The sequence below is a fragment of the Ciconia boyciana genome, chromosome 10 (genome assembly GCF_034638445.1).
Source record: "Ciconia boyciana chromosome 10, ASM3463844v1, whole genome shotgun sequence".
Taxonomy (NCBI): Eukaryota; Metazoa; Chordata; class Aves; order Ciconiiformes; family Ciconiidae; genus Ciconia; species Ciconia boyciana.
In genome coordinates, this window is record NC_132943.1 from 12,809,474 (window position 1) to 12,833,393 (window position 23,920).

General features: G+C 41.2%; 2 protein-coding genes across 9 annotated transcripts in view; both read left to right on the forward strand.

Moving 5' to 3' along the window:
- Window positions 1-5,851, forward strand: part of MYLK (myosin light chain kinase) — a 225,871-nt gene extending 220,020 nt beyond the window's left edge. For 6 of the 8 annotated variants that reach the window (XM_072873959.1, XM_072873957.1, XM_072873955.1 and 3 more), the window contains 3 exons: window positions 694-823; window positions 1,703-1,822; window positions 3,690-5,851. In XM_072873959.1, the coding sequence (XP_072730060.1) occupies window positions 694-823; window positions 1,703-1,822; window positions 3,690-3,937 (498 nt within the window). In that variant the 3' untranslated portion in view covers window positions 3,938-5,851. Of the gene's footprint in view, window positions 1-333; window positions 470-572; window positions 592-693; window positions 824-1,702; window positions 1,823-3,689 lie in introns of those variants that run through there. The other 2 variants (XM_072873962.1, XM_072873963.1) reach the window with 2 other exon arrangements.
- A 2,466-nt stretch (window positions 5,852-8,317) lies between these two features.
- HACD2 (3-hydroxyacyl-CoA dehydratase 2) overlaps window positions 8,318-23,920 on the forward strand; it is a 28,498-nt gene continuing 12,895 nt past the window's right edge. Inside the window, exons 1-4 of the mRNA XM_072873966.1 lie at window positions 8,318-8,731; window positions 15,350-15,467; window positions 15,821-15,839; window positions 20,337-20,425. Coding sequence (XP_072730067.1) covers window positions 8,601-8,731; window positions 15,350-15,467; window positions 15,821-15,839; window positions 20,337-20,425 — 357 coding nt within the window. The 5' untranslated portion in view covers window positions 8,318-8,600. The remainder of the gene's footprint in view (window positions 8,732-15,349; window positions 15,468-15,820; window positions 15,840-20,336; window positions 20,426-23,920) is intronic.

Here is a 23,920-nt window from a genome sequence, read left to right on the forward strand (position 1 = left end):
TGCTGGAACTGTTGTGGCAGGTCCATCTGTGCCGTTCTGATAGCTAGGGGAGCTGACGTATAAAATTCTGGATCCAGCCTTTTGAGCAGCCTACAAAATATGCATTTATGTAAATCTACCTTATATTTCCTCTTACGTTCTACTGTACGTGTTTCTTAGGAGCTCATGCAAGCTGTACAAAAATACAGTGTCCGTACTAGAGGCAACATAGTTTGAGCATATTTTAGTATCCTGGTGGTTGATTCTCGAGCCTGTCAGAGGTCTGCTTCCATCATGCAGATGGTACTTTCTCATTCATTTCATATTAGCTGGTTATTCATCCTTGATGAAACTCAGTCCAGCCCATATGGCTATTGAGAGAGCTGTCCACCACCAGAGTTAAGTTCCAGTTAAACAGGACATAGCTTTTTTGCTGGCCCTCCTCTCGCACAGTGCTTTTTATCCGCAGCTAACAGAGACATTCATTTAGGTATGAGTTCATCAGGGGAAGTTTATATCTGCAACTAAATTTGGTAATTCGGACCAGCCTGCTCTGTCTCTCCTAAAACAACAGAGCTATATATAAGCAGTTTGTCCAACAATTCCAGCGAGGTTTGCAGAGATCCCAGATAATTTGTCCGAAGCACGATTGTTACAGAAAATCACATGCCTGTTGGATTGGATTGATCAGAAGCCTTTTATGTTATGTCTTAGAAAACAGGCCATGCCGTCCGAGCAATAGGAAGACTGTCGTCCATGGCAATGATTTCTGGTATGAGTGGGAGGAAGGCCTCTGGGAGCTCGCCTACCAGCCCTATAAATGCAGACAAAGTAGAGAATGAAGGTAAGGAATTCTGCTGCACCGTATTTTTACCTCTCTGTGAATCAACCTTACTAAAACTTTTAGCAAAATGCTAGAGACCAATCCTCGAGTTGGTTATTCCTGCTCTCTCTCTCTCTGTGTTTTTATCTTCTTTTTTTTTGAAAAAAATCTATCAAAAATTCATTGTTCTCATATTGTTCTGCTACTCGGAATGCCCCAGTATAAGTATGGGCAGTAAACTCTTCTCTTTTTAAAGCCAAAGAATTAAGGCAGATTTGTCAGCTGCACTTTCTATCAGTTTGGGAATGCATGTTTATACAAAGATTACAGTGATGTATTGCCTTCCCATGCAAGCGAGCAAGCAATAAAGTATTAACACTTGCTGTAACCAAGACATGTACTCTGCATTAACCATGCTCCTCAGACAGGGGCATTTAAGAACAAAAATAATGTGTCTACATTAGTCCGCTGTGTCCTCATTTGAAATGTGGATTTGTGGTGCCTAACAATCAGAGCTGCAGATGTTTGACACTTCTGAAAATCAAGCAAGTCATTTTGACATATCCACATAGACTGTGGGCCTGATACAAGTTGAACTGGTTTACCCCTCTGACTAGCAAAAGTCCAGGTTGGATTAGATCAAATTCAAGGAAAAAATAAAGATGATTTGTAGTCTGGTGGCCTGCATGTTGATTTCATTCTATTTATGGCCTGAATCTTTGTCCAGCTGCAAAAAACTGGCATAAAACTAAGCAGCTAACGTCCTCACTGTCCCATTAGCCTTACAGAATTAAGTGAAATAAAAGATGCTTTCATTACCATCTGGTAATTAAAAAATAAAATGCATCTTTTGAGAACATGCCCTGTAAAACAATTAACTATCTCTTCGCTCTCCTCCAGATGCTTTCCTCGAAGAAGTGGCTGAAGAAAAGCCCCATGTAAAGCCATATTTTACTAAAACAATCCTTGACATAGAAGTTGTGGAAGGAAGTGCTGCTAGATTTGACTGCAAAATTGAAGGTACTTTGAATTAGCATATCTGTTTCTTTCCTTCCTTCCTTGTCAGCTTTCTGCATTGTGCTGTTGTTTAACTTTTTCTTTTCTTTTTTTCCTGTATTATTGTTGAGTTGGTGACATTTGGCTTTACCAATATCTGCATGTCACAGCATGAATGTGTTGCAATAACAGAAATTACTTGGAGCTGCATGGGCTTGTTCTGTGCTTGCCATAGAACAGAAGTCTCCAAGCGTCACTGTGTGAATCACTAATTCCGAATAGCAAGTGGGAAGAGTTAAGATCATTTCTGAGGGTAGCAACAGTAAAGACAAGATGCAATGTAGTAGCACAAATTGCAAGAGTACGCTCTTAGAGACTGCTAACCAGAAACCAAGAATAAGAAGGAAGTCACTTGTCTGAAATGACAGACAAGTTTCAGGTGACCTCAAGATAACTTTAGCCATACCTACATTGTATTAAAGGCAAAGAAGTGTCTAACAGTGTATTTGCATGAGAAGTAATGATAATATCATTGCGCTGGTTACAAAAGTCACATCTAGAAAATACTGTATTGTTGTTTGGTTTTTTTAACTTATGAGTTCAAGAAAGCAAACTCAGATTGGAATATGCAGATAGAAAGAATAAGTTTATGAGAAAGTATTTAAGGAGCTAGGGCTTGGTCAGCCTAACAGTCTGAAGGCCAAGACTGCTAGCACTTCTATTGCAATGAGATTGAACCTTCTGTATCACAGCTGTTGATGAAAGCTAGAAATAGGAAGAGAAGAGCTGTTTAAACAAAAGGGATAGAGTCGATACCATACTGCATGCGTGCAAATTAGACAATTTCTAATCTTAAAATGAGGTTCAGAAACTGTCTCACTGACCTTCTGCTTGTTTGTTTCTGTGCTCCTAATCTCTTTCACTGCCTGTGTTTCCTACCTCACAGCGGAGATGTGAGGATGGATTATTGTTGCTGATGGATGCTCAGCGTGAGGGGTATGTGCATAAGTACTGCATGGAATAAAACAGACGGATGTACCACGGCTGATGTTCCAAACTTTCCAGTGTATTGCTGTAATGTTCGTTGTGTATTAGGGATTCCTGCACTTTATTTCTGCTCAGTGGGAAGTCACCCTCCCGTCACAGTCCAGAACTTGGCTGAGACAATAAGCCTTCAATTTGTTATGGCAGCCAAGAGTACTGTATAAGGGATTGTTCTCCAGCATGCATTGTACAGCCCTGCTCTGGATGCTTCAAGTATAGCAGAGCCATTTGCTTCACAAAAGGCTCCAAAGTTCCTGTTGAGATGCATAATCAAAATGCTTTTCTTAGATTCCCTCGCTTATCCTAACAAACAAATAGGAAATGGGAGTGCCACGGTCACCGTACAGGACAGGCTGTGTGTAAGGAGCAGATTAGGAGGACGAAGATTCAGAATAGCCACAACAAAGCAAACTGAGAAGGATATTAAACTGTAGTTGTAGCCCAAAACACCTTACCCTTGAAATTCTAAATCTCGGTGTTGGGAACTGTGGTTTCCACGAAAGCTGCAACGTAAGGTAAGCCTCAAACACACTATTAAGAATCCCTCGCTGGCTGATGTCTGAGACACACAAAAAGCTGTCTGCAGTCACTGCTAAATTAGTGGAATCTAGCGAGTACCTCAGTGCTAACTTTCAATTTTTGGCTATTCATAATAAAGTTGTTTCAGGTAAACGTGAAGGAAGAAAGTCTCAGGTCATCTACATTTATTTTAAATATAACTCAATGAAATAATTGTATATCAACATATTGGCATGTCCATACACAGACGTGGAATTAAAGCTCAAAGTAATTACAGATTAGTTAACACTCGTTTATTGCAGTTGCTGTTCTCTCCCCACTATTGCAGGCTATCCCGACCCTGAGGTAATGTGGTACAAAGATGATCAGCCTGTCAAGGAGTCCCGTCACTTCCAGATAGATTATGATGAGGATGGGAACTGTTCTTTGACTATTTCTGAAGTATGTGGGGACGATGATGCCAAATATACCTGCAAAGCTGTTAACAGCCTTGGGGAAGCCACGTGCACCGCAGAACTCCTTGTGGAAACAATGGGAAAAGAAGGAGAAGACGAAGATGAGGAGGAGGAAGAATGAAACAAGGCTCAAAGAAAAAAAAAGTGAAAAAAATATATTTAAAGACTCTCCTTATAAGGCTCAGAAAACCAAGTTATCAAAAGAACCTTGTGTGATACGTAGGTCTTTGGGGGGTTGTTTTTTCAGCATGATCAGTTGATACCTGTTTGCTTTATGTATGGGCATTAATTCAAATCAGCAGGCAATTTTAAGTTGCTAGCATGATTGGATTTACTTTAAGCAAGTCATCAGCTAAGTTGCCCAGTCTATTTTTAAAATCAAATGTATGGAAAACAAGTCTACAGTTACATTCTGAACATCTTATAGAAAAACAGTCCATTTACTGAGCTCATTGCTCTATACCATCACTTTCCTCAGCCAAAATTGCAGCTAAGTTAGCTCCCCAAGATCTACTTTACAAAGGAATCGTTTGCCAGACACGCAGTAAATCTCTCCAGTCCTAAGAAACAGGCTGCTTCCCGAGCAGTCTCTTCTATAAGGGAAGGTCTGACACAGCCAGCATTGCAAATTGTATGTTGGTAGGGTTCATTTTTCATTTGTTTTAAACAGAATTTCACGGTCCTAACTTCAAACTACTGCCCTTTCTCAGTGTGCTGTTAGTGCCGTTGTAGTACTGCCGAAAGTTAAACATCCAAAAGTTAAACATCCAGGTGGTTTCCTGAGATACTTCTGATCTCGCTTTTAACCAGCTGATCACACCTTGTCACCTTTCCCTTATAGAACCTGTCACTTCAGTGCAGTTACAGCTGCCTACTCAAGAAACAGACTGAAAACACAAAGACTGAGAATATTTGCTGTTGTTCTGGTCAGTCTAAATAATGACGTATGATTCATATATATGCTGCTGTGAAAAAAACAGGTTGTTGCACAATCAGTGACTTCTATGTGCATGTGTGTGAATGGAATCCCAGGTCAGTTAAAGTTTTACTTGCATTTATTTGGTGATTGCAAAACAGATTTCAACTGATGATAAGCTGGAAACTCCCACAGATTTTTGGAGTAGCCAAAAAGATAGTAGCCTGGATTACAAACTCCTTTATACTTAGCGGTTTCCAAAGAATCTTAACCTATATAGGACCTATTTCTACCTTATGAGCTTGACTGTCTTGTTTTTGTCTTGAACCTGCACCAGTAAGGCTGCTGCGTTTTTTAAAAATGCAGAAAAACAAAACAAAAAATCCGAAACCCAGTTTTTTTCTCAGAAATGGTTAATGCACTCAGACTTAGTAACTTTGCTTTCCTTTCACAGTATTGGCACTTTTTAATTTTTTGTTGTTGTTGTTCAGGGTAATATCAGAGGCTGCAAGGTGATATGCGTAATCCAAAACCAGTGTGTCTTATATCTATGTATCATTCCAAAAGTGATTCTTTTTCTTTTCCACTTTTTGTGTGTAAAGTGCAACCATTTGCATTTCAAAGGTTACCTCTTTTAAAAAAAACCATTACCTTAAATCCTCACCATTAAGTAGTCAGTGTACTTTAATACAGGTGTGTACAATATCAACCTTAGGGTGTTTGATATTACCTAGTTGTGTATGTGTTTCATATGATTTGCTCTTCTACATTCAAAGCTCAGCTAATGTGGATGACACGATGGTTTTTAACTGCTTTACTCTTTGTTGCTAAGTTCAGATTGCCAGCATGTCTTTTCCTTTTCAATTGATAAAAACCTCTTGTTATACTAAACACAGTATTGCCACAATTCCTTATACGGAAAGGTTTTGAATCTGATTTAGAGCATACAGAGCTTTTCTCACGTTTTTTTAAATGTTTTAGGCAACAACGGGGTGTGTTTTGTACCTTAATAAAAATATGCTAATGTTCGCCCAGTTTGTTAAACCATCAGAATTGCAAAGATGAGAATGCTACGGCTGTAGTTACTCACAGTTCCTAAATAAATAATACCACAAAGCATGCTCCTTGTATACTCTATTGCAGGCGTCACTGCATTCACATTGGCTAAGCGGATCATAGCAGCGGTCTTCTCCTATTCTGTCCTGAGACCTGCTTGGCACAAAAAAGGATGAGGTGGCAACAGTGAGACCTCCTTGATCTTTGAGGTGCTGCCGCACTTCTCCCACCCCGTCAGCGCAGGCTAGTGCTGAGCGGGGGCTGCTCTGCCCGAATGCTATCAGGTACAGGCTGGGGCTGACACTAGTTGTAGCTGTGTGCTCTGCCGCACGTCTCCAGCCATATCGCATCCTTCACAATGAACAGAAGTGTAAACGGGGATGGGGCACCGCGCCAGCTGTGGTTTCCTTTTACAGTTGAGAATTCCCTTATGGTGGGGAAACGTATGGTTCAGAAAGACCGTAAGACAAGAGAGAAAAAATTCAGGGAAGTCTAAATGTAGATGTGTACTTACACCAATGTTCCTACAAACTGTAAAGATGAGGATATTTAGCAAATATGCTTGCGCTGCCTTTATGCAGAGTTCTTCTAACATGCAGTCCAAGATACCACGGACCATGCAGGACCACGCAGAAACTCCCTAAAGGAAAGATTGTGAAACATCCTGCTTGTAGCAACACATTTCTTGAGCAAATCTTCAGCCCTTGAAACAGTCATCTTTGCAAGATGTGCTCTACTGTCTTGTGAATGTACCTAACTTTGCTCGTTGGCTGCTGGTTTCCATTCAGGTAGGCACACCCCTAAAGCAGTAAAAGGTCCGGCTCTGATGGCCTGGTCTGCAGGCATGGCAAGGTCTGTGGGTACACGTACTGGGTATCAAAACCCGCAGACTCAATATTGGTGCTCCTGCACAGATTTTCCCTTCCCCCTCCTCCTTTACTAGTCCTCCCATGTCCCACAGGCTGTAAACTGCCTGTTTTACTTTTTCCCCAAGGATGTAACTAGCTTACCATCTCCCTGTTGCCTCCTATTAACATCCCTTCTAGTCTGCAGGAAACAACAACCTCTACTTCAAAAATGATGTGACACGTATCTAATTCAACTCTGAGCAATTGACTCCACCCTGTATTTGACCTTGAATTTTTTGTTTTGTTTGAAGAACAGAATTCTATTTCCACTGAAGAAGGATATTTTATGTACTTGAAATCCTGTCTCGTTTTGCCAGCCATCCTAATTGGTCTAATAAAAGGTATTACCTCTTCCTATAAACCTTGTCTTGCTTGTATAATGTTTGCAGAAAGCCACTCTTGGGGTGTGCTAGGGTTGACAATCCCCAATAGCAGAGTTCATGCAAGACATTGGTACTGCCCCAGATGGACCACTTAATTGTTCCTGTATTTCTTTTGTACAAAATTCAGTCTTCTCAAGAGACATGGAAAATTTGGGACTGGCCACTGGTTTTCACTGATCGGGTTTCTGGGCTTGCAGAAACTTAATTTACTTAATTACAGGCCTGTCCAACCACCCAAGCATCCTGTGCATATTTGTGGTTGATGAAGAGACCTTTGCTAATTCTTTGTGTGGCATGCAAAGACTTTTGTATCGCTGTTTCTCTTTGCTCACAAGGAAGACAGCACAGGACTTCATAGCTCTCTCCTCTGTAGTAAAGTGTCAGGCTTTGAAAATGTATAAAATTTTTTTGGTTGCATACATGAATAATGAATGACGTTTCTCTAAAATTTCTTGGGATAGTTACTAAAAAGGTCCAGAACATTGCACTAAAACATTGCTGTTTGAAAATGAAATTCTCGTAAGTTGTTGAATTTTTAACCCTATTGACTGCAAGAGATGCGCATGTAATGCCATGAATACTTATGGGAAAGCAGAATTGCCGAATTTATGGGACAGGGAGGGAGGCTGTTATTCTGCACCGCTCATAAAGGAACTGCACCATAACCAGCATGAAAAATAAATTGAGAATTGTTTCTGGAAGTTGAGAAGTAATTCCACAGAATATTTACAAATTCTGTAGGGGGAAAAAAAAAAAAAGATTTACTTTCATCCTTTCATTGTAACTCTTTGGAAAGGTAGTTGTAGTTGTATCTTCCCTAAAGAGTATGCTTGAATTTGTGTTGCCATGAAAGTAACGCTATCCAGGTTTTTGCTATTGTATAAAACTTCTGCAGAAAATGAGTTACAGCTCTGGCTGCGCTCGGCTTCAGCAGCTTATTAAACTCTGAAAGTGATGAAAACCTACTAAATGCTCCTAAAATAACCTCAACCTGAAAACTAACGCTATTCATTTCTCTAAGGAAATGACAGACCCATTTCTTCCTGCAGGAGTGAGACCGCAGAGGCGCATTTTTAACCTGTTTCACACTGCGATCGAAAAGGTCGTTCATCACCGGGCCGGGAAGCGCCAGGCCTGGCCTCCCCGCGGGGCGCTCCGGCCGCGCCGACCGGGCGGGCGCGGGGCACAGACTACGTGGAATTCCCCAGCAATCTGCCACCGCTCTCGGTTCACGTTTCCGAGCTGCCCTCTGCGGGCACCAGAGGATCCGGCTGGGGCCCAGGGCGGCGGGGGACGCGGGACGCGGGACGCGGCACCCGTCCCGCCGAGGGCGCCGAGGGCAGGCGAAGCGCGGCCGCCCGCAGGCTCCCGCCCGCTCCCGGCGCTGCCAGGCGGGAGGGCCGACGGCTGCGCAGAGCGCCCTGCCCGCCTCCAAGATGACGGCGCCGGCGCCGGGGGAGGCCCTGCCCCGCGGCCCCGCCGTACGCTGAGAGCGGGCGGAGGCCGCGGGAGCGCCGCAACATGGCGGCGTCTGTCAGCGGCGGCAGCCGGGCGGATAACGGCTATAGCAGCCAGCAGCCGCGGCGGAGGAAGGGCCCGGGCGCCCTGGCCACGGCCTACCTCGTTATCTACAACGTGGTGATGACGGCGGGGTAAGGAGGCAGGCGGGGGCCGCCGGGCGCGGCCGTTCGCGGGGGTCTCCCTGGCGGGGGTCTCCCTGGCGGGGGCGCGTCGCCCGCCTGCGCCCGGGCTCCCCTCGGCGCCCCGCTCGCCTCCCCGGGGCAAAGGCCGCCGCCGCCCCTCCGGCGGCCGCCGCCGCCGCCTTCCCCCGCACCGAGGAAGCTCCCCGCACCGAGGAAGCTCCCCGCACCGGCCGCCCTCCGCCTGGCGGGGCGAGGGGGCGGCCGGGCGCCGCGGGGCCGCCGCTGCCGCCTCTTTCGGCCCTTCTGCCTGCGGCGGCGGCGGTTCGGGCTCTCCCCGACACCCCCGGGCTCGGCAGAGCCCGTCCCGTCGGAGGCGGCGACCCCCGCCAGCGGTGCCCGAGCAGCGGGGGCTCCGCTCGGACGGGCTGCAGCCGTGTGTGTGCTTGCACGCGTGTACCTGTGTGTGCCCGCCGTGCGTGCGGGTCCCTGCGCCTGCCCCGGTTTTGCGGGTCCGGCTGGCGGCCCCGGCGCTGTCCCGGCGGCAGGAGCGGGGCCGGGGCCGGGCTGGGAGAGGAGTTCCTCTGCGCCGCAGGGAGCTGGACTAGACGAACTCGAGAGGTCGTCTCTGTCGCTGTGCCCTGTTCCCTGTCTGTCGCCATCCTCCCCTCGAGTGCATGCCGCTTCAGCCGCGCCTGCCCGAGCATCGGATGGAGACGCGCTGCCGTTCCCGTTGTCCCTCGTGCCTCACACTTTCGATAACGTTAAAAAACCACAACCAGAACCCCTTGCTGCTTCTCATGCTGGAGAGGGGTTTCTTGTGCGTATGTGTAAAGCTGCTGTGCTTGCTTTCTCAGTTCTATGAGATGACGATCTGCTGTGACAGTAACCCAGCGCTGTTAAAGCTTGGGTGCCGGCGTGTTCCCCCGGAGTGTGTCCCTGGTGCTGCCCCGGCCCTGCTTGTGCGAGGCCGCAGCTGGACGGCAGCAGCTCCTGGGCATGAGCCTGCTCAGCACCAGCCGGGCCCCTCTGCAGCGTGTCCTCTTCCATGTGCCCCGTCCAAAACAAATTAAACGGAACAGCACAAGTGCACGTTCTCTGGGAACTGCTGTGTTTTGTAATGACACCTTAATTTGCTCTGCAACTACTTTCTCATCTAGATGATTGTGTAGATCACTGTTCTCGCCTCGCCATGTCTGTGGTGTGGACTCCAGCACTTTTCAGTAGAGGTGAACCTAAACGTAGGGAATGTATCTGTAGTAGCAGTTAAGAAGGCAAAGCTGTTATCCTTTAGAGCCCTGCGAGATTTCCCCGTACACCCTTCAGCTGGTACGTACTTTGGGTGAAGTTGAAAGCTGCTGCTTGCAACGTGTGAGCTCCTGGGCCTGTTTGATGCTCTGCTCTTGCCCTGTGTAGCAAAATGGACACTTGGGCCAGTTGGTGCATGCTCGGGTGGTGCATGCTCAGGCACAAAAATAAAAATAGCGACAACTGGGGACTCTCATTCATATAAAGGAGACTTTTTCTTTTTTCTTTTTTTTTTTTTAAGAGGCTGTAGAGTCTTTTTGGAATCCAGATAAAAATAAAATAATCTTTTGAAAGTCTAAGGATGTTTGGGTGGGAGGAGAAAAGAGCCTTTAAAATGGAGCCTGTTTTCCGCTAGATAAATCCTGGCGGGTGAGGAGTCAGGCAAACAGACTAGTCTCACTATTTTGGGGGAAGATTAGTATGGAATTAATATAGATACGATTTATTTCAATAGGGCAATTGGACATGATGATTCTTGTCTGTGCTGGTGACCGCTGGTGCTATTTCAGCTTGTAAGATAGTTACACTTACGTGCGACAAAGGTAGCTGAGCGGGGAGAGCTCGGCTCTTGCAGGGTGCCTGTCACACCCGTTACCCAATAGGTAGCTGTGTTACAGTGGAGAGGGACTGCTACGCGGATTTGTGGCTCCATATGATATCTGCAGGGTATTTCACTAGGAGGGAAATGGTAATTACCCACCAGTTTGATAAAAATTAATCTCTTGTTTCAGAAATACTTAATTACATGAGCAATACAACACAGTACAGGCAGTCAGGAGGTCTCTTCAGTTTTGTTGTGATGTCCCTGCACAATGTTAAGAAGTTAATCTCTCTGAGCTCTTCTTAGAAGTAAAAACATTTGCCTGCTCATTGAGCTGCTCATATTTAATTCACTTAGGTTTATAAAAGATCTCAAAAACCTGAGAGAGAAATTGTGGTATAAATGGGAAGTTTCTGTAAAGGTCCTGAACTCTTTATTATGGCAGGCAAGTTCCTGAGCATATGAAATTTCTATTTCCTCAGAAGAAAAAATTAAAACCAATCCAAGTGTTAGAAATTCAGAAACAAATAGTATAAATCTGTATTTAGCTTCCTGTTGTCACATAAATCTTGATCATTATGTTACCTGTTTTCCTGATTTATACCAAACCTCCTAGAAAATTCCAGTCTTGGGTGGGATGTGGCTTATGTTGCTTTAACATGAGCTGCTTTTTCCTGGACATGTTTGTGATTAGATGACTTCTGCAGTTTGGGGAGCTGCCATAGGAGTCCTGTGATCAAGGTTCATATCTCTGCGTTGTCACTCGCTGCCGTTCTTTTGGGGTAGGTCACTGAGGGCTCCGACTGATAATTTGTCTTCAAATGTCTGAGGATTTTGCGCTTCCCCTGGACACTGCTGAAATTCCACAATATGCAATGTTGAGTTTAGGAAAAAAACTCAATTAGTTATTTTCATCTTTTCGAAAGACTTCATAATAAGGTAGTTTTTCAGGAGTTGGTTGGCAGAAGCTCAGTTGTTCATAGGAAAAGATTGATACACAGCTGGTGGCAGTAATGAGTTACTGTCCCTGCGTCAGTCAGAGCACTCAGACTTAGTTTCTCAGACAGCACTGCCTTGGAAAGAGAATTGCGAAAAGAAAACACCAAAAGTTTGAAGGTGCCCAGATGATGAAGTGATGCTGTAAAAGCACATGGCATTTAAAAAATTTGTTGTAAGTGGGTTTTTTGTGCTTCAGGTTAAAAGCCACCACAAAAAGATGGCTTTTTCAACTGAAGCATGCAACAGCTTTGTTGTGCAATAAACAGGTAATAGAGTAAATGTTTTAAAATCATAGTTGTCTTGGCTCTTAGCTTTATTTATTTAAAATGGATCAAGTAACAATTGAAAAATCTCGGCATAATTATTACATTTACTTTGTATTTATCTTGACTTAGCTAAAGAAAACATACGGATTCTAAAAATAATAGAACTTATTTCTAATTTTGTACTGTAGTGCATATAGTATATGAATTCCTAGTAATACAATGGCTTATGCAAGAGAAAAAGTATATTGACCTGTGGATCCCTAAATAAGCTGCATACACTTACCATTTGGTTCATGTTTGGGTGTTTTCTTTCAGAAAAGGGACCAACATGACACAACAGGGAATAACCAGTCCTGAAGTTGGTTCTCAGCTGTACTTGCTCAGGTTTTTTTGACCATGCTTCAAAGTGTTAAGATGTAGCAAGCATTGCATCTTTCTTCTCTTGCATTCAGTCAGACTGTTATTTTCCTATCGCAGCATGAAGTCATGTAGCCATGCCTGACCTGGCATAGAAAGCTCATTCTGGAGGCGTAGAAGCAGCATAGAAATTATTTCCTAAAAACTGTGGCTGACTGAAATCACTGAATAATGGGGGGCGGGGAGGGAGGACATGCTGTTAGAGTTGAGTGTAAATGTTTGATAAACTGCTTTAAAATGTGATTATGTTCTTATTTTTACTCAAGTGCTGCAACTGACTAGTATGTCTGGGTGGAAGTAGCTGATGGTGGTATAAACAATGAATTTCAAAAGGATTTCACTCAACAAGATAGATCTTAATGTAATAGCTTTTGAATTCACAAGGGTTCGTGTTACCAGTGTTGAGCAAAGAGTATTCTGGGTTATAAGTTTCATTGCCCACGTCTTCAGTGGCTGGTTGTTAAGAGTCAAAGTACACTTCTCCCTTTTCAGGTTCATTCACTGCATAGCTTTGCTGTATTCTCTTGCAGAAATGCTGCAGAACCTCAGTAAACTTTGCATAAGAAAACACCTTTTTATAATTTGTAAGATAAATAAAGGGAATTAAACTGAGGACCTGAGCACGAAGCTTGCTTATCAAGCAAGCAACTGAAAGTAAAAAAATGAAATTATGTGTATGCAGTATTTCTTTTCCTTAGTTTGGATTAATCAAAGAGTGTAAGAGTCTAGCTTAAAGTTTACATGCATGGCAGTGGTAATTTAACGAAATGTAACTCCAGCGGATATATAGGGTAGACTTTAGTGTCTAGGTCAGAGAAGGCTGGAAAAACTAACTTACAGCTTAGCTTCCATGTGGCAGTGCTGCCTTTTGCTGCTCTTTTAAACTTCTCACCAAGTTTCTTTCAGTTGGTCTTCCTTGGTTTCGCCTACTCCTATTCCATTTTCTCTAGTCATAGAGGGTGAAGAACTATTTAAGAATCACAGAAGCAGGACAGAGGTACTAAAAGCTTCAGCACAAAGCAGGCACAGCTTTTAATTTTGTGTGGATTTGATCTGTATTAAATGTTTTTTGAAGGACAGTAATTTTATTAAAAGAGAGACATGGTCTTTGGTGATGGAAAGTACAGTCTTTCTGGAGTCAGTGATCCGGCAGGGAGGGTGGAGATGAGCAAGGGGCTGGAGCTCCTCTGGGAGCCACATACTTTACCAATTGCTTGGTTAAGGTGAGAACAGTCTGCAGGCACAACCAAGAACTGGTATCTTGTGCAACCTGAGAAATTGCTTAATTCAGCAAAGTTTCTCAACAAACATGGAAGATTAGGAAAAATAGCGAAACTTGACGGATACAAACAGGACAGTGTCTACCTGCTCTGATTTACTATTCTAAAAGAGAAGCAGTCAGTGTTGCAAGGGAGAGTCATTAATACTGTAGTGCTTACTGGTTTATTTTACACTGAAGTCCAAATACCAAATTAAACTGATTTTTTTCTCTTTCTAAACAGCAGTTACTTGGCAAATGTTTGTCTTTTGGTTTCACAAGACAGCTTTAACTGAAATAACTTCACTACTGAAAAAAGGGAGGGCTTGTTTCTCATTCCCCATTTCTCTTCCCCACTCCTACCACTTTTCTTTGGTGCTAGTCTTCTGAGAAGTCCAGGTAGAAATGAAATAGCTTTTTTGCAGTTGTACTAACAAATGTTGTTACAAACACAAACTTGGATGCCAGAGCTACTTATTATTGAAAAATCTGAACTTTACAGTGTATTTCAAACAACTATTACATTTGGGACAGTATTTGTATATACTTCGGAATACCTAAGCTAATGTGGTACTTGTAAGCATCTAATATGCTGTAAATCAAGGGAATTTCTTCATCTTCCATGTTACAAAACCACAGCTGCAGATTTTTTTCCGAAGGGTAAAAAGATATTGCATAGGTAGGGGGCTTTCTACTTGTCTACATCCACTTCCACTGAAGTGCACTGTTGTTAGCAGAGATGCTTGGTGACTGTTAGCACAAGATTTGTAACAGCACTTCTGGGTTTGGAGGGAGGTGGAGGTAAAATAGGGTGGCATTAAGAGTAGCTGAGGGCAAGACGGCCAGGATGAGCCTGTCAGTGAAAAGTTTGGGAACCGCTGGTAAGGATTCCCACTTCTTGTTGACCAACCCCTTTTCCCCATGTTTGCCACAAGCAATTGGAAACTAAAGTTAACTATAGATGCTAATTGCAACTGAAAAATTGTGTTATCGAGGTGTACCCACCTTAGTTTTGTGGCTTGTCCTAGACTTTACTGAAGAATTTCTGAGGTTGTGGGCAAACATTGACTCTGGACAGCTGTGATAGTGAAAGATGTTACTGCATCGGCTAGGACTGGAGGAAAAATTTTTAGGGTTGCTTCCTAAATTACCTGAGGGGAAAATCAGCAAGGTTAACAGGTCACATTGTTTGTAGTATAGTTGCAGTTATATAGGACTAGGTATATTTGTTGCTTAAAAAGGAAAGCTGGGACAGAAATGGCCATCACTGCCTTCAAGGCTTTAGGAGGCTCAGTTTTCTTGCAGTTACTTATCCGTAGCTGTTTCATAAAATACATGCTAACAATCAAGCTGGATGGTCTGTCATAAGGTTTAAGGGTTTACTTTGAACTGAAACATTAAAATGAATGCCTTCTGAATCGTAATTGTTTGTCATACTTCTTTAAGTTATGGTGTGGTAAGAGATCTTTGACTAGCAGTAAATAGTTTTCTGCTTAAACTAAACAAAATGTGATGCTAATCTTATTTAAAATGTCATGAATACCTTCCATAACTAAATTAAATACAGCTCACTGGAAAAATAAACTTAGACATTAAAGATATTGGTATCATGTTGGTGCTGAAAGATGTTTAAAAAATGCATAATTTTTAACTTCGATAAATTTGCAAAGAATCCAGATATTTACTGTTTTCAGTGTTGCAGAAGGTAGGGAAAAAGTTAGTATCTTTCAAGACAGTTGTATGCCTGTTGCTTTCTCGGATACCAAAAGAGGGATTAAGGATTTCTTTGTATTTATGCTCTGCTTAATGTCTCCTTATCTTTGACTTTTTTTCTCTTTCAGATGGCTTGTTATTGCAGTTGGTCTAGTTCGAGCATACCTGGCTAAAGGTAGCTACCATAGCCTTTACTATTCAATAGAAAAGCCCCTGAAATTCTTCCAAACTGGAGCTTTGCTTGAGGTAGGTGTAGTCTTCTTCCCTAGAGTTACTAATATTTGCATGAGTGTTTTCTTTAGGAGAAATAAGGCACCCTTTGAACAGTGCTGTCTAGGTACCTGTTTTTTCATTAGCATTTATAGAGTGGTTCGAAGGTAAACGTAAGAAATATGCCTCACACAAATGCTGAATTTTTCCTTTTAGTGGGTGGCAAGGGAGCCTACTGTCTGCTATTAAGCTTGGGGAGCAGAGCTAAATATGAAACTTAATCTTTGAAATACAAATATTGAATCTTAAGCTCTTGTGATAGAACTAAATGTGTTTCTGAATTGCTTCATTTGAAATGTTAGTGATTTTAATTTTTCTTTTTGTTCTAGATTCTGCACTGTGCATTTGGTAAGCTTGCAAATTTTCAGTTTTATTATTTTTATGGAAGACTGCAGTTTTAGTAATATATTAGCATTAAAAATGTTATGGTCTATGAATTGCCAGATTTAATTCTTGCATAACTCACTAATTTTTGCTTGAAGTACATTCCATTTTTTTACTAAATAATTTGACAAGTTAAATCACAAAAAGGAAAATAGCGTAACAGGTTTTCAATTACTTGGCATTCTATTTTTATCTAGATCCTTCCAATGCTACAAATGTTAGAGCAGTTTATAAATGTTTTATAGTAGATCATTACTCTCCATCTCTACATCTTCTGTACCAAGCTGTCTTTCTTAAAAAAAAAAAAAAAATTTATAGTTGGAAGCAATTTAAATTCCAATAAAAATAACATTTCAAGAACCAGAACTTTGCCCACATCCCTAGAGCATAGATACGCGTTGTAAACTTAGGAAGGGGTAACCACGCTTTATCCCAGGTGTGGCTGTGCTTTAATAATGGAACTGTTTGGGAGAGTAAGAATTACTTAAGGCTTGACTCGACAATTCTTGTTAGCCTGTGAGGCTCGTTTGTTAGTTTGGCAGCAGGAACTCAATGGCGTATACGTGGCCTGGGGTCAGTAGCAGTGTCATGGTTCAGTCAACCTGAAGAGTCTCATGTCTGAGCGACGGGATTGCATCTTGTCTGGTTTGTTAGTCGTCATGAGTAGTGAACAGTTTGGCCTCAGCATTTGGATGCTTTGTTCATAGAATAGATGATGTGTCACAATCTCTGCAAGATCAAAGCCAGTGTGCTATAAAAGGGAGCAGTGCCTGTCTGCATACCTTTGCTTAACTCTGTTTTTTCTAAACAATCCAGTTTTGACAAAGAGACAGTCTTATGTTCAGGTAGTTGGTCTTGTGATTTTAAATATAAGTGTTTGAGCTCCTATCGGAATGTTTGCTAGATACTGTTCAAAGAGTAAGATGGCGTTAAGTTTCCTAAAGGTGCAGCTACAAACCTGCTATTTTTCATGTATCGGACAAGCGGTCTACATATTGGAGGGTGTATTGCTATGGTACAAGTAGGTTCACATTGAATTTCTGTGCAAAAGATTTTTTTTTTTTTAATAACCAGATGTAGTAGTTGGAAAACTTAAAATCATATACATAAATTTGTCAGCAGAGGGCAGTCTAATTCTGTATTTGATAAAGTAGTTCTGACCTTCCTGAATAATTCAGTTACTCTGAAAATGTTATCTTATAAAGGGCAGTTTGTAGACTGTGCACAGATCATCCCAAGAAATGAATGATCATATACTCCTCAAATTAATGTAAAGGCTTCTCAGAGTAAACTATATGTATCATATAGTTGCCTGTGCTGCCAAGGCAGTCCTTCCAATACTGTTTTATTTTACTAAATCTCAATTACTGTTTTTTACCAGCATAAACCATACTTACTTTTAAAAAAATTGTCAAAAATTAATAAGAAAATGTGAAATTTTTCAAGTCTTATTTAACAAGTGGCAAGAAGGACAAGTTAAATCTCAGAACACTGGGCAAAAACACTTGCAAATAAAATGCTATTTTACCATCCTAAATCTATAATGCTTTACTGTTTTCTTAAGCTGAACTTGTGTGCAGATGCCAATGTTTCCTGGTACTAAATCTAAGAAAGAGTGTAAAAAACTTAATTGGATTATCTTTTCCTCACACTCTAGAGTATATGTCCGCACAAATCAGTGAATAGTAGGAGCGAGTCCTGTGTTTCACCTTCCAGGCTGGTGCAGAACAGCAAACAAGATGACTGTAGCAGCCTGTCTATGTGCAAAGCTAATAATCCTGTCTCAGTTGATTTGAGATGTGGATCCATTTAGCCCATGTTATCCTCAGTCACACAATTTAATATTAGTGAAGAGAGCCATTAGTGGAATGTTGCAACATTTTATACCATTATAACTCTATCTTTTTGCTTTCCCTATCAAAGTTTTTTACAAAAACCCACTTATTTTATAACTGCCCATGGATTTATTTTTTTTTTCTGTTAATGGAAGCGTTTGTCAACTAAATAAAATGAGGTTTTTTTGCACAGCTGGATACGCTGCTGCTGTCTGCTGTAGTCCTACTGACTTTGGTAAAAGTTTCTATGCAAGGAGAAACAGGAAATTTGCAGATTCCTTTGCCCCTGCTAAACTAATTGCTATAACTAGAGCTATAATTCTCTGTCAATAGAGGAGCTTATCTGTGACAGATGGCTGTGTGTATCAGCATAACTTTTCTCTCTACATCTTTTCAGTAGAATCTGAAAAGTTAGCATCTGTGAGGCAAGTTCTTCAAAACATGAAGATTGATAGGGGAATGTCTCTGTCAAGCATGGTTGAGAACAGAACTTTGGCATGTGGCAAAGATTTCAAAAACGAAGGAGAGCTCTGCATGGAGAGAGGACGTAATGTAGGCCAGAGACTAAGAGGAGAGACTGAAGGACAGGCAAATGGAAAGTGAACATGCAATTCCTTGACTTGTGTAGCAGACAGAATCCAAGTGTATAAATGGCATTGATAAAATGGAAGAGCTTCTGCCTGGGGGAACTTGGTATGGAAAGCAGTGATAGGAGCCACCAAAGCGAAGAAGCAATAGTAGTACAGGGAGTTTGTGAAAGGAATGGAGAAGAAAAGCAAGAAGGCTTTGGTGAGTACAGGCCCAGCCTACAGAATCACTACAGTACCAGCCCCCTACCATAGCGATGCTTACTGGTAACCCTCTGGTAAGCCAAAGTCAGCACCGGTTGACTTTGCTTTAGCCTGCTCAGTTAGGAGGGATATGAGGGCTCCACCTGTAAGCTATGCATACAGCCTGTTCTCAGTCGGGAACTCCCTGGGAGAGAGGAAGCACTTGTTGGGAGTTGGAGGATTTCCTGCTGGGGGTGGGCGGCTTAGTCCCGGATCAGGAAGAGGTCTGGGCATGGCTTGCTTGCTGCTTGGTTCTGGACCGAAGCCCCCTGTCAGGCACTGCTCTGGCATGTACAGTGTTGGATAAGTGGTGACAGATGTTTTTAAAAATAGCAAGTTTAAAATTGTCTGTCAAGTACCTTTTCAGTGCAATGAGTTGCACTCAATTAGAGGCAAGTAAAGTTTACATAAATTTTACCTGGCAAGTCACTTGTTTTGATCTCCTGTTTTTGGCATAGATTGGCATTGTCTTGGCTGTAATGAAAAACCTGGTTTGTCTTCCTTGTGAGAAAAATCTTGGATGATTCCTACACAGTCTTTTTGGCTTATTTATAGATTCCTTTGCAAGAACGTTAGTTTATCTTGCTTAGGAAGGGATGATCTAAATTGTATAAAAGAAAAGGTCTGTTATGTTGTAGGAGTGAGCCTTTAATGAGTACAGATTGTGGGATTTTATAGCACCCCCTTTTGTGTTGTCTGAGTAACAGAAGTTCTGCCCTGAGGTTTTACAACAGAAATTAGATTATGAACAATATGTGATAGAACTGAAGAGAACTGTGTTTGTAGGATTTTTCCCTCTTTATACTCTGAAAGAAGATGAACATAATGACTGTGTGCCTGAAAATAATTCTAATGAAACTTGCTTTTGGCTTTTCTTACTCTTTCTTCCTCTTCCACTTTCCAGTTTGGTCTTTACATCTTTCTGAGGCTGTTGTGTTGCTTGCTGTGATTTGCATTAGTTTTAGAAGCACTTTTTACTGTGTATTAGGAGCTGCAACTGCTCTTGCATTTGTCTTCATCATGCGATTGGAAGAAAATAAAACTTTGTGCTGTGAAGTTCAGAAATTTTGTGTAAGGTTGCAGTCTAAAACTATTCCTGCTCTGTCAGACCTGGGTGTGTAGGATCCTTTTAGTGGTAGTTTAATTAGCACCTCAGAACTTCCTTAGAAGAACCAATGAAATCTGCTTCCTTGAGAAAAATCTTAAAATTGTTTCGGTACCTACCAATGCATCACCTATTCCTTGGGTTTTGTTTTGTTTTGTTTTGTTTAAAAAGTTGTATTCCGAGGAAGGAATGATATACTTTGTATCTAGCAGAATATGGGCTAGATCAGTGTTTCTTCAAAGTAGTTATACTTTTTGCTTGCTGTTTTTTGGGATATACTGTGCAAAACATCTTTATTGTTTTTACTTTTTAAATCACAGTAATGAAGAGTATCTTGGATATTTTAATCAAACAGCTTTTATTTGAAAGACTGTATCCCAAAAGCTATTTGATTGAAGTTATATAATCTTATTCAGCTGTTTTCTGTATTAAGGAATGTGCTATGATTGCAACAAGACTGGTTACTTTTATTTGTATTTTGATGCACAAAGTCTTGTCAGGGCATTGCATTGCATTAGGCTGTAATAACCTACCCCAGGACAGACTTTATACTGTCAAATTAAAAAAATTAAATGCTTTCCTTCAAAAAATTTCAAATAACTGAACTTTGGCTTAGCTGTGTTTTATTTCCCCACCCCCACCTCCCACCCCAATAGTCAGGAATATTTACTAATTGCAAAATATCTTCCAGGCATTGTTCCCTCTTCTGTTGTTCTGACTGCTTTCCAAGTGATGTCAAGGGTTTTCCTGACGTGGGCAGTAACACATAGTGTAAAAGAGGTAAGTTAAGCTACAAAATAGATAGAAAAACTAATGACCCATGGTGAAAAGCAAGTGTTGATCACTGGCTTATTTTGTCATCTTAAAATGACTTCTGTTTGTATCCCAATGTGAAATTGTTTATGTGAATTTCTGTGGATCAAAAGGAATAAAAATAAATCTGACATCATCTTTTCTTGACAATCAAATAGGCTGAGGTCTGATTCTTTCACTGTAAGACATCTAGCTCCTGAACAGATTTTGCAGTCCTTACTGAAAGTTAAAGAGGTTCCAGTGTGTAACATGGAACCCAGAATTTGGGACAGCGTTCTAGTATTGATCTCACTAGTGCCATAATTAATAGCAAAATCTCCTCACTGCCCCCTCTTTCATACACAATTTGCTTTCTTTACCATGGCATGTGGAAGCTCCCCCTGAACTGTTTGTGCACAGCAATGCCTGGATGTTCTCCGTTACCACTTTCCAGGATAATCTTCCCTCTGTCCTTCATTAATTTTTCTTACATTCAAGTGTAGGTGGGTTTTGGGGCCTGCATGTTTTTTCTCGTTGCTTACCATACCAAGTATTGCTGCACTTTATACAAATCTCTGCAGAATCTTTTGGAAGCAATCTTATTTGAAAATTATTGCTGACTGTTATTTTAAAATCTAAACATGCTTTAATTGATACAGCTCATGCTGACTGACTTTCATGTCATCTGAATACCTTGCAGTAGCCCAGATATGCTGCATCTGTGCTGTTACTTTAGCCAACCAATCTTACTGTTTTTCTTCTCATTAAAGAAGGAAATTAGTCTTGATGCCAGTGTCAGCATGGCTGCCTGAAATAAGTGATGGTCATCTAGTGTCATTATATGCATAAGACCTTTTGTGACTTGACATGGAGAATGTCTTAAGGAGCTTGTCTCATTACCAAGCCTTCAGGCAAGCTGCTTTCTCTTCCTTACTCCAAACCTGTTATCAGAGCGTCCATCCACATGTAGAGTAACATAAGTCACTGTAGTTCCTAATAATTACCAGCCCTTTCTGATACGATGATGCTTGTTCATGTGGAGCCTTAGTTTCATGCTATTTAAAGTGGAAGAACATTATTTTTCTCAATAAACTCAAAATCTTGTAAATACTTATCTTCTGTATAGATTTCACTTTTGGTGCAAATAAATGTACTGCAGTCTCTGTTAATTCACTGGAGATAAAGACTAGATTTTGAACAAAAAAAAAGCCATAATCCCAAGGCATTAGATTTTAGATATATGTATAAAATATTTTTAAAGAGATATGCCTGTAGTTTTGCTTGTTACCTGTGTAATGTTGGGGTACCTGGTGCTTCATGAAGAACAGCGGTAATCCATTTTTATGAATTGCCTCCTGTTTTGAAGTAACCCAAATGTTAAAGGTTGGATTGCATGGATTAGAATTATTCCATGTGTTGTCTGTTAGACATCAAAGGGAAGTCTGTAAAATGATTGTGGGTTAGGTTTTTTGAAACTTATGCCCACATTCTCACCAGAGAAAACCAGCAAAATGGGAGAAAATGTGAGCAACAAGTTCAGCCTAACATTCAATTTTTAACAAGGTTTTTTTTTAACAAGGATTCTTTCAACAATATTACACGCAGCCTTTTCCTCACATTTGTGTGGTTTTTTGGTTAAAGTCTTGTGAGAGACTGTATTGTGTGTTACTTTTTTTAATGTCTTAGAAAGTGGGCATAAGAATGGTAAAGATGAGGAATCCTGTGATGAGTTTTTCACCTATGACTTAGAGCAAATAAATCAAATGAAGAGGCTGTATTCTGACCCCTCCCCTTCCCCCCAACCAGAGAGCATGCAGTCTCACCTGGGGAGATGTACTGAAAGTGTCACGAGTGTTCTACTTTTTCTAAAGGGCTGTCTGCACAAGTGAGCTCCATGGTGAAGTCCAGGAATAAATTCTCACACAGCTTTATGGAACTTGTAAGCTATGCAGTTGCATGATGAGGTTCTTGTAAAATAAAACGCAGTTTTCCTCTTTAACTTTTTGAGTGAGACTTGTTCGATATCTTGCTTTTCCAGACTGTTTTCATATATAATATAGTTAAAAGAAGAAACATCTGTATTGCATCCCTCCTTTCTGTCAGAATACACTTCTAGATATGTGATGTGATTTGAAGCATGCTTCTTGCCACTAACATGTTTGTGCTTTTTGTTGAATTTAGTGCTAATGTGTTGTTAAATTCAATATGAAAGCATTTATAATAAATGTTAAAGCATGGCAAATGTTAAAGCACTGCACACTTCTTTGGGTAGCAATGAGATTCCCCTTACCTCCACCATATGAGTAGCTGTTAGCTTAGTGGAGGAGGGCCTGGCATGTAATACAGTACTTGTAATCGTTTTGTCATTACGTCGGAAAGGAATCGCTTTGGTGAATTTTACTGTTTCTCCTACAAAGGAGGGAAGAGAATGAGCAGACTGGCGTGAAGGGCTAGAAGAAAGTAGGCATAGGAGAACAGAAGGTGCCCTTCAGTTCAAAGTTGTCTTTTTGAATTTGTGTGAACAATGAGATCATGTGGTGACATCGTGGCAGGCCTTCGTAGAGTTCCGTCCTGATAGATAATTCCGCACCCAGTTCTGATGGGTAATTAAAAAATGGTGTCAGCAGTGATTTAATGCTTATCCAGTTGGGTGCAGTTACAGATAAGTTGCAGTTAAGTATAGTATATATTTAGAAGAACCTTTCTAGAACAGACAGTCAAAAGGGGTGGTGTGAAGATGACATGTACAGCATATTGAGCTGGTAATTAAGACTCCAGTATCTGCAGTTGTGAACTGACAACTTCAATCAGTAGTAAAGCATACTTAAAGAGAGAAGAACATCTTAATTTATGATATTTAAGACTAAGTTGTAGCAAAAGAAGTCCACACTGGCAAGTTCAGAACTCTAAATGGGTGGGTGCAGTTGAAAAGCCTGATTCGTCACTGCTTTACGTCTATGTAAAATTTGAGTAATACTGTATAACACAAATGTCTGTGAGGCCCTTTGTGCCTACTGTGAAGCTTCCTTTTTTTTTAAAAAAAAAAAAAATTGATGTACCAGAGAACCAGCGCTCTGGAGGGAGATGTGCTGTTTCATCATTACAGTTGCATAGTGCTGCTGGTTTTACTCTTCTGCACTGGATTGCTTAGTTATGTGTTTAGCCGAAATTTTCTGCAAATAATTTGTCAAACTGTTACTCTTAATGTGGAGAAATCTATAGAATTTCTCTTTTCATGCATAAGGAGAACAGTAAAAACCTCTCAGGCTTTATTTTGTCAAATCCCAGTTCTCATCTTTGCATCTTGAAAGGCTATGGATTCTCTTCTATTTTAACAAACATTGTCTGCTATTCATAGTATTGAAGATAAGCTAAAATATATTCAGGACCCTCCTTTATGATAAATTGGTTTGAAACACGTGCCAAAAAATTATTCCTGTGGTATGATTGACCCTTATTAAGGCAGTTGGACAAATAAGTTGT